The 10504-nt window shown below is 56.6% G+C and overlaps 1 protein-coding gene across 1 annotated transcript in view; it reads right to left on the bottom strand.

The window, feature by feature from the left end:
- MOV10L1 (Mov10 like RISC complex RNA helicase 1) overlaps nt 1–10504 on the bottom strand; it is a 75624-nt gene that overhangs the window by 10370 nt on the left and 54750 nt on the right. Inside the window, exons 16-22 of the mRNA XM_007954761.1 lie at nt 8379–8475; nt 7701–7879; nt 6965–7111; nt 6373–6494; nt 5963–6062; nt 4772–4936; nt 3631–3804 (exon numbers count right to left, since the gene is read on the bottom strand). Of these exons, the coding sequence (XP_007952952.1) occupies nt 3631–3804; nt 4772–4936; nt 5963–6062; nt 6373–6494; nt 6965–7111; nt 7701–7879; nt 8379–8475 (984 nt within the window). The remainder of the gene's footprint in view (nt 1–3630; nt 3805–4771; nt 4937–5962; nt 6063–6372; nt 6495–6964; nt 7112–7700; nt 7880–8378; nt 8476–10504) is intronic.

Here is a 10504-nt window from a genome sequence, read left to right as displayed (position 1 = left end):
CCTCTCCTCACCTGGCTCTCTGCGGTTGACTCCTCGATCTGTTCCGGTCCCCTTTGCCTTTTCTGTGCTCTCCCTGCCTTCCTCCTTGTGGGGTGTGGTCTGGGTTTCCTCTCTTCACCTGAGTCCCTGCGGCTGACTCCTCAATCTGTTCCGGTCCCCTTTGCCTTTTCTGTCCTCTCCTTGCTTCCCGCCTCACTGCCTGTTCTTATGTCCCTGGAATCCGAATGAGAATGCTATCACTTTAAAATCCAAAATGGTTGTCAGGAGCCTTGTATAAATGTCAGTCCTGTTCACTGCATCAGAATTAGGTTCTAATCATGAGTCTGACAGGAATGCACTCTGACAAAAAAGGCTGAGGCCGGAGGCCCTGCCCCAGAACACATCTGAAAGAATGGTGTGAGGGGAGCTGACCTCGTCTGATGTCCTGAGGGGGAGAACTACTGTCAGCAACATCAACCTGAGGTTGTACCATGAGGTCGCCACCCTCCAAACTTTTCACCAATTCCTACCACAGCCCCCATCCCACGGCCTCTCTGTGCCTCTGCTGGGTTCAGTAATCCACTGTGATGGCCAGACAGAACTCTCAGAACAGACTCCTCGTGGGGTTTATCAGGGAAGCAAGGGGTCACAGCTCCAGATGAGAACAGCTCAGAACACCGTTCTCTGGTGGGACAGCCTCTCCCTGGCCCTCAGCCCTTCAGCAGGCGGCTCAGTCTGCCTGACTTGGGCAAGCATTACAAAGCTCTTGAGTTCCACCAGGAAGTGCCCAGATGCACCCCAGTCCACCAACGGCACTGCCCAACGGCACTCAGCTCTATCGCCCTGGGGGCCGGGAAGCCTGCCATGCTGTCTCCTGGTTTTGCTGCTTCTGCTGCTGTCATCTCTCTGACGCTGCTTCTTGCCAGCTTGTGGTATCTCCAGTGTTACGGTTCTCTGCTCTTGGGTCTAGAAGGTTCCCAGCACAGGGACCCCTGGTCTAAACAACACATTGTGCTTCCATCTCTTCTTGGTGGTCTCCGCTCCACCTGAGATGGCTCATTTTAAGCCTACTGGGATGGCAACTGACCAATCGCCTTGTTAGGGTTCCACACACCTTATTTGCATGGTCCCACTCCAACAAGGGTGACATGTACCTTATTATTAGCAAGCTGTCCAATCTCCTGGTAGGCCACGGCACTTCAATTGTATAGCCCACCCAGTTTGTATAGCCCACCCAGTCATTTGGTGGGAGTTCAGAGATCACAGCAAGGAAGACCCCAGAAGCACCCTATCGCACTGCAGCGTCGCGGTGGCTGTTAGCTTTTTGGACAGCGTCTCAGCAGCTAGACCATCTGTGTCAGACCCCTCCCCATGACTTCATGACCCCAGCTCCTAGATATGCGTCCTCCTGCATCCAGGATTCCCGCCCCAAAGTGTCAGCCAGCACAGGCCTGATCAATTTTGACCCTCCAACTCAAGAGCCCCTTCTCCACCCAATTCCGTTGCCTGGGACTGCCCCTCCTTATTCACGGAACACAGCCCCCAACCTATCCAGCCAACCCTCATCCTTGAGGCAGACGCATCTAAGTCATTGATGGCCCCACACCCTGTCACCTGGCCCTGCCACAAGCTTATTCCTCGTGGGCCTGACCTCTGTGACGGTGGTCACTGAGCAGCTCTCTGAGGATGTGCACCTGTACAGAGAGCCAGGCAGACACTTCCTGGGCACGCTGCTGCTGCTTGGGGGAACCCATGGAGACTTGACAGGAGATGGGCTGGGGGATGAAGGACGCCTCAGCTCCTTCTGACAGCTGGGCCACAGCTGTCTCAGGGCCTGTCTTGGGAATACCTGCAGTCCAGCTCCACCCCACAGGGACCCACTTACCCCATTACTGTGTTCCTGTTACATTAGGGACCACTCTGGGCACTGGGGATGGGCAGTGACCAAACAGGTCCTCTGGACCTACACAGGGCAGGCTGTGATATGGAGTGGTCAGGAGAGACTCCTGAGAGGGAATACCCTCTGCTGTCCAGAGAGGGAGACTGAAAGAGGTGACAGGGTGAGGTGGGCAAGAGGGACAGTCTGATCGTGGCCCTGCCAGCATTGCTGAGATGGAGAGAAGACGGGGCTGCCTTGTCCCATCTCGTCCCCAGGCCCAGGTTGGAGCCTGGTACAGATGAGGTTCCTGGAGAACATCCACTCAGTTTATCATCATGTCGGACTCCACTCTGTTCCACTCCTACGTCCTGTTGACCCCAGGGGCCCCAGATGAGCACTTTCGTTTACAACTCTGCAGTACAGTGAGCTGCCTAAAATGTTCGGCACATGCACAATGCCATTGGAGAGCCAGTCTTTTGTGAAGAAGCCTACCGTGACTTTCACTTGGAGGGCACCAGACACACAGGCCAAGCTGGGCAGTACTGCCACCTTTAAAACAATGGTCTCTGTTCACAGACAGGAAATATTCATCTTGTTTTCTGCACTCCAGCAAAGTGTTACAATTTTTCTACAGCGTTCTTGCTCAGACCTTGTTAGGTTTGCTTCTGTGTGTTAGGACAGCCTTGTGCTCCCCTAACTCCACATCCTAACTGCTTGCTGATGTAAGGGAAGCTCTGGACGGTGACCAGGGTGGGGAAGCAGGGCTGAGGAGTGCCGGCCAGCCAATGAGGTGGTGCCCCCCTGCTTAGACCATCCTGAGGCGTCTGCCTCACCACACTTTCCTTGAACCTCTGCTACCAAAAAGGGGCACACATAGCACCCCTGCAACGCACCTCCCCCACAGCAGCCAGTCCGGTGACCACACCTGACCAGCATGCACTGTAGCAGTCCCGTGTGTATCTGGTGGTCACCAGGCAGCTGATGCGGGTACCTGGGCTCCCGCTCCCTGATGGCTGGTCTGCAGAGAAGAGGCACACACAGTCCAGGGACGCTCTGAAAGCAGCATTTCTGGCCCTCAAGTCCAAATGCTGTCTCATCTCAGAACAATAACTTGTGCCCTTGTCTTGGGGGTGGTTAACATAAACCCTGATTTCTGGGTCTACAGCCCAAGTCTTCCTGGGCTCTGCTTCACCGTGCTGAGCCCTGCAACTCTGCTCACTACCAGGCACCCATGCAGCCCACTGGGGACCTCACTCATGAGACCGTGGAGGGGCCTGGCCAGCAGCACACGTCCTTGGAGGAGGTGCCCTGGCAGGTGACGGCCCACACCCACTGGGGTTCTACCTCTCTGTGAGTTCTCAAAGGAGGGGCCCCGGTTAGCTGGGCCTGGCTGGTGACAGTGCCCACTCCCCTGACTCCTCCAGCTGGCACTCTGACTCTTGAAAAGTGACCAGGACAGTGGGGCTGTGTGCTCCTGGTGGCTTCCTGATGCACAGCCTTCTGTCCCCTTTGCGTCCACTCCCTGTGGCCAGTCTGGCCAGACCATGCCTCTTCCTCCTGTCTGTCTGTCTCAGGAGGAAGCCCTCTGTGCCTGCCTGCTACTGACATCTACCCATAGCAGTCAGCATCATGGGCCATGGGGCCCAGGGGGCCTGTGTCTCCCTTTCTCATGGTTTTTACTCTTGGGGACTAGCAGTGGTCCCCTACATTCATAAGCCAACTCTTGCTATGGGTGTTCTCTGCTGGCCTGTCATGCTCACGCATGGACCTACCCTGATCCCGTGGAAGATAAGCGGGAAGTCCTTCTTGGGCAGCTTCTCCCAGCCCAGTAGAGCGGTCGCCACGGCGGGATCTGCACAGACTTCCAGCTCCTTGTGGTAGAAGAGTCGGGATGGCAGAGCGAGCAGAGCTGAGTGGGACCTGTAGTTCTTCACGAGCTTGGTGACCTATGGGGACATGTGGTTCACCAGGGTAGACCACGCACAGATGCATGCAGAGTCTGGTGCAGGAAGAGAGGGACTCTGCTCGCTTCTCGCTCGGTGCACAGCCCAACGGCCAGGCAATGGTTCCCCTGGGTATACACTCACTCCCACTTTGTGGGCTAGAACCCCCCACCGCCAAGCAGCCAGAGGGCCATGTGGACACTCGTGGGGCTCACATCTCCTGTGGGCCTCGCACCTACGACTGGCAGGCCCTCTGTGCCTTGTCAGCTTGGAAGCCCTGTCCCTGTGCCTGACACAGCCTGTCCATGCAGCCTCTGTCCCACTTCATGTATACAGTGGGACAAAGGGCTCAGGCTAGAAATCAGGAACAGGTTCTAGGCTGGTCACCTGGCCCAACATTTTCTGTTTAGCACCAATACTATTAACATGAGCTCAGACGGAAATAGGTTTCTTGTGTTGTAGGAGGATGGAAAACGGCTCCGCCTGACTCACTTGTTAGAGGCTGAGCATGGAGATTCAGGATCTTCAACCCTTGTATGCAGGGACACCCTGCACATCAGACCCCAAGCCCCTTCCCTGGAGCAAGATCCTGGGCAGCAGAGCCCCAGCCTGCCGCCCCCTCAGCAGGTATTCTCTCTTGTAGGTAAGTTACAAAACTGTCTCTCACCTTCCTCCATCACACAGCAACCCTGAGACCAGATCCAGAGTCTTGGCTCCAGTGGCAGACTGCCCAGAACACCTGGGCGCCGCCAGCACGGGAAAAGGAGCCCAGCCAAGGCGCGTGCCGCCCCCTACATCCCCCCAGAGCGCCTTCTCTGTGGAATGTGAACTCCCCACATCCTGCAGAGGCCCTTCCCCATGGGGCGTGAGAACGGAGGTGCCTCTGGGGGCAAAACGCTTGGACCACGGTATGGGCCACGGAGCAGCTCTGTGTTGGTGATCAGTGTGGTGTGACAGCAGGAAAGCTCACCAGCAGGGGGTTGTAGGCGCCACAAGCACCAAAGGCATCCTCGTCTCTCAGGTACGCCGGCCGCGACATCAGCCTCTCCAGCATGGACACATTCAGCCCGTAGGCCATGGCCAGTCGGGACTTGATGACTGGCCCCAGCTGCATGGGGTCCCCAGCTAGCACGATCTGTGGACACAGCATGGGGTGGGGTGAGGCCGTTGGCAGCACCTAGCTTGGCCCATGACACAGAAAGACATGGGCCAGGAAGGAGGCAAGGTGCTCCATGAAAGGAGAATGGAAGGTCCCGGGCTGAGGGTGAGGGCTGAGGTGGCCCTGTGAGGAAAACAGACCGCTGGCTAAAAGATGAGGTGAGGGCTGGGGGACCCCAGTTGGCTGCCGACATAAGGAGGCCATGGCTGGGCCAGGGCAGCATCTGCTAACACAGACAAGAAACAGTTGACACACAGGACCACTGGGCTCTCCCTCCGGCCTCCTGTGAGCTAGGTTCCAACCCCACTAGCCTCTTAGGGGCCCCGGCCCTCCCTCAGTGCTTTGCTAGTGCCTCCCTCCTGGGGCAGTTCTGGCACCAGGGCCCCACGCTGACAGCAACTCTGTATCTACCTCTCACCTGATGGCTATCCATGTCTGAGGCCCCTCTCCTCCCAGGGCCTCCACATGGACTCTGCCCCTGGGGTGGCCTCAGCAGCCCAGATGAGACAAGGGGTTTAAACTTGGGCTGTAGTCTGTTGACGGGACTCAGAGCAGATGCCAAGTGGCAGCCCCAGCCTACTGCTGTTGAGGGTGTGATGGCAGGAGACTGATAGCCTGTGTCACTCCTGGGCTGGGAGACCCTGAGGGGACGGGCCAGTAGACCCTGAGCGGAGGGCAGCTGTGACAGCAGTGGGGTCTGCTCTTGATAGGGACTGAGAGCCCACCTTCCCGGCAGGGCACCCTCCCACTGTGCATCCACTGTCAGTCCCACTGTGCTGGCCACAGGTCCCAGGACTGCTGCTCTCACAGGACCCAACAGCCAGAACCTCACTCCAGTTTTGTGAGTGAAGCTAGCGAAGCACCCTGTTCCTCCTGGTCTGTGACTGAACAAGGACCCTAGGTCCCCAGCTTGCTCGTGCACTGGTGGCACTACACAGAGACTGAGCCAGGCCTCGTCCCTGCAGGGAAGACAACAGACACCAAACACCACAAGAGCCATACCTGGCCGCTGACTTCCGAGATGAGCCCCAGAGGGATCAGGCATTCGGGCTCACTTGCCTGTCCTGCCTCGTCCACAAACACGTGTGTAAAATGCCCGACCCTACGGCCAAAGATGTTCTCAATGAGACAGCAGCTGCATTATCCCAGCCTCCCACCCCTGCCCCCAGGTCCTGCCCCCGGCCCCTAGGTCCTGTCTTCCTTGTCCCCCCAGGTCCCGTCCTGTAGTCCTGACCCCCAGGTCCCGCCCTCTACTCCTGCCCCCGCCCCCAGCTCCATCCCCTGCCCTCCGTGTCCCGCCCCCCTATGCCCCTCAGGTCCCACAGGCCCACCCCCGCTCCTCTGATCACTCTAGCCTGCCCCTGAAGCTCCAGGAGGACAGAGCCCGCTGTGAGGCCTGTGGCTCTGCTCACCTCAACCCTATCTGGTAGAAGAGCCCGGCGCTGCTGCAGGTGGTGATCACCAGCCTGAAGCGTGAAGCCTTCCAGATGTCTTCCCCGTCTCTGCAGTAAGGTCTGATGGCGTCGATGATTGTCTGTGGAGAGGCACCCACCGACACCGAATGGCAGACCGCCCCGCTGCTGCCGTCCTAGTGACGACTGAACAGTGATTCAGGGTTGGCGTCTCTGAGGGAGACATCCGGTGGTTTCCCATGATTCAAAGGCCGCACGTGGGACCCTGCAGACCCACCTCAGATAGTTTCCTTGATACCTTCTCCGGAGCCCAGTTCCTTTTTGCAGCAATACCCGCCCTTGAGAGTAAATCAAGACCCTTCCATATTTCTAAAGGGACACTAACAACCAAACCAATGAAACAGACAGGAAGAGTTGATGCCCTGGGGCCAGTGAAGAGGGTGTCCGGGGTGACATGAGGATCCACTGGGGGTTCTGCTGCTCACAGAGGAGGCGTGATATGTAAGCTAACACCAAGGAGGGAAACACTACCACCAGCAGCGCGTCTGTCTGTCCAACCATCCAGCACAGTAAGGGCCCTGCAGTCACTCACCTCCTGGAACCTGCAGGTGGCGTTCACGCGGACTGTGGTACCAGGCCGCAGCATCTGGCTCTCATGCAGCCGCAAGCACACCAGGTCTGCCGCACTGTTGGAGGGGGCGCAGACCAAGATGCGACTGTCGGGCAAAGCGTGGTACACCTGCACCGCAGACAGATAGGGCTGTGAACCCCAGCTGCCAAACAGCCCGAGGTTGGCTGACCCATGCTGCATGCACCCTGTCCACAGCCCTGTGTGGCAGGCTCACGTGCCAACCACTCAGCTGAGACACCAACAGCTGCAACGTGGAGAGTGTCTGCCCCATCGCCCGTGCCAACAAGACACAGGCAAGGTGGCAGAGTGAGTCGGACGTGCCCTCATGTGCACAGGCGCAGTGCTGCACTGGGAGCTCAGTGAATGTGTGCCGATCTAACCCAGAAGCCGACTCACCCACGACCTTCCTACGTCCAGTAAAGTATAAACAGAATGTGTGCAGAATGGCCGTGTCAAGGTGCTGTCTTTCCTGCAGCAAAATCACCGTGTGACTGCTCTAGTTCTGAAACCCCAGATTCCCGCGCATCTGAGCCCCGGGAACAGCTCTGCAGAACACCCCATTTTTGCAGACACTGCCCTAAGGCAACCTGACCACTCTCCAGCACTTCCTGACAGCGCAACCTGACCCGTGGGTGACGAACGTGCACTAGCCACAGTGGCACCAGCACCGTCTGGTCGGTGAGTGCTAGCGTATCACCTGCAGGACAGCCTCGATGATGGTCACCGTCTTTCCGGTCCCAGGGGGCCCGAAGAGGACGTACGGGAGCGGGCGGCAGTCCCCGCTAAGGATCCGCTTGACTGCTAACTTCTGATTTTCATTCAGCGCTGGGTTGAAAAAGCCCTTCTCTCCTGCTGTCAGGGCCTGAGCCTCAGTGACTGCATGGCAAGCGGAGAGACACACTGTCACCTATGTGTGGCGCCGACAGTACAGGCAGCTTACAGGATACACCACAACCAAACGTGGATGGAAATGCTCCTTTGTAACCACTGACAAGAGCAGGTGGCAAACTCCCCACACCAACTTGTCTGGGCTTTGTTCTGCAGAGCTGGGAAGGGTCGCCCACTTTTTTGAGGAATGACAGCTGTTAGCTCACCCTTCTCGCAAAGCAGAACCACCGGAAACCCTAATGATGTGACCTGCCCATCTCCTCAGCAGCCCGTCAGCCCTGAGGCAAGGCCCATCTGCAGTCAGAGAGCTATGGCGGTGGCTTTGCTGGGTTCGTTCAGACAGAACAACCCCCCTTTGTGGGCAACAGCCATGGGGACCACACCCTTCCAGCCCTTTTCCACAGAATGGGGGCCTTGCCAGGTGCCAGTGGTGACCCCACTCTCCTGGCCATCCTCCTCCCAGCCCTCCAAACTGCTCTCAGCTTACTCTGCTCAGTCATGAAGGCCATGGTCTCCAGCACATCCTTGGCACCAACCTGCCTCTTTGTGACAGGTTTCCTTTGGTTCTTCCCAGTTTTCCTGTTCTAGAAATAATCACGGAGAAATGGCTTTTTAGGAAAAAACACAGCTTAGAAAGAGCAATTCTGTGATTACACCAGCTCCATTCCAGGAGCAAGATGCCTGCCCGTGCTCTGCCTGTTCTCCCAAACAGCCTCTAGAGCTCACAAGTGAGGTCGCATGAAACACGATGAAAACAGGACCGCTGCTGGGCTCAGAAAGGTTAGTTTCCCTTCTGGGTTCTTTAAAAAACCAGATTTGAGTTGCCTAATTTTGTGAAGAAGGAAACTGGAAACCAAATCATAGGCCTCCGTCTCATTTGATGAAAACACCCCTCATCTTGACGTTTCCCCTGCCTGCCAGGCTCTGCTCCTGGCGTGTGGGTGAGGGGCGCCGGGCCTGGCTCTCCTGGCCTGGTTCTCAGCCATGCCTGCCCTTCAGAGGCAGTGGCCTGCTCCACACAGCCCCTCCGGGCCTTTTGGGGAGCTGGCTGCCGCTTTGTCCATGAGGTACATGACTGGGCACCAGTGGACGTGCCCTGTGTCCTGTTGACAGTGCTGCAGGTCATGGCTGGCCGCCTCCCTGCAGCCAGTGGCTGGGTTTGCTCACAGTACCCATGTCTGAAAGTGCTGCCACGCTGTTCTAACAAGATCCAGGAAGGCCATCTGCATGCTCCCTCCCAGCCTTCCCAGGTGCGGGTGTCCCCAAGTCTCCACCTCCAATGTTAATAACTCGGCCTGAGAAAGTCAGTTCCCCTTCCAATGGGCACTGACAGCCAGCCAGCCTCCCACACAGTCACTACAGCTATTCTGGTTCATTTCAGTACTCCATGAAGCTCCTAATCCACCTGCGATCATTTCCCTTAGGCCTGAAGGACTGTGTAGTAGTTTCCGGTTGCTGGTGACTAGCTCTTCTGGCTCTCCTATGTCTGAAGTAGCTCTATTTCACCTTCATCTCTCCTCTCATGATTTAAGGAGGTGAAATTCATGTCACACGAGGTCACCTGTGTCACAGTGACCCACACAGTGGCATGAAGGCCATTTGTGGTGCTGGGCCACCACCTCCCCGATCCAGTTCCGGGACACCTCCACCCTCCAACTTGACCTGCAGCCTCTAAGCAGCTCTCCCCATTTCACCCACACCAGCCCCTGGCACCTACCAACCTGTGTGCTGTCTCTCTGGATGAGTCTGTTCTAGATAGCGCAGGTAAATGGAGTTACACAGCGCTTGTCCTTCTGTGTCAGACCTACTTCACTCAGCAAGGAGTTTTCAGGAGTCATCCAAGCTGTGGCTGACCAGCACTCTGCTCCGACCTGCAGCTGAACGACAGCCCGCTGTGGGGATGGCCCACATGGTGCTGAGCCCTCAGGACAATGAGGGTGAGCGCTGCTGTGGACTTTTGTCTCCACGGCTCCTGGGCGCACACCCAGCACAGCTGCTGACTCATGGGGTTGTGGTGTTTCACTTTTTGAGCAGCTCCAAATGCTGCCACCACGGCCATGCCATTTCACACTCCTGCCAGCAACAGGGGGGAGTCCCTGTCTTTTCACAGCCTCACCAATACCAGCTCCTGTCCATGTTTTGAGGACCCCCCTGGTTGGTGTGACGTGGAACCTCACTGGGGTCTCACTTTGCCTTCCCGTGATGATTATTTCTAGAACAGGAAAACTGGGAAGAACCAAAGCATCAAGCACCTTCTCAGGGGTCTCTTGGCCTTTTCACCTTTGTTTTTGAAAACAGAAAACGTTCACTAGGTCCATCCCTCTAGGTTGAGGCTTCTCCCTCGTGTTAAAGACTTGGGCTTGCTGTCTGGTCTGCTCTTTGATGAGAAGTCTGCTGCCTGTATCTCCATTCCCAAGTACACCATAAGCCCTTTTCTTTGAAGATTTCCTTTTTTCCAGCTGTAGGGAATCTGATTGTCATGTGCTTTGGGACAGTTAGCCTCATGTTTACTGTACTCCGGAGTTCTCGGTCTTTCTGGGTATGAGGCTTTATGAGCATCAAATTTTGAAAAATTCCAGCCATTTATTATCTTAAAAATATTTTAATGAGAAG

Source organism: Orycteropus afer, unplaced genomic scaffold (assembly GCF_000298275.1).
Source record: "Orycteropus afer afer isolate SDZICR_OR568_19922 unplaced genomic scaffold, OryAfe1.0 scaffold00471, whole genome shotgun sequence".
Classification (NCBI taxonomy): Eukaryota; Metazoa; Chordata; class Mammalia; order Tubulidentata; family Orycteropodidae; genus Orycteropus; species Orycteropus afer.
This window is presented reverse-complemented; position numbering and strand designations above follow the sequence as displayed.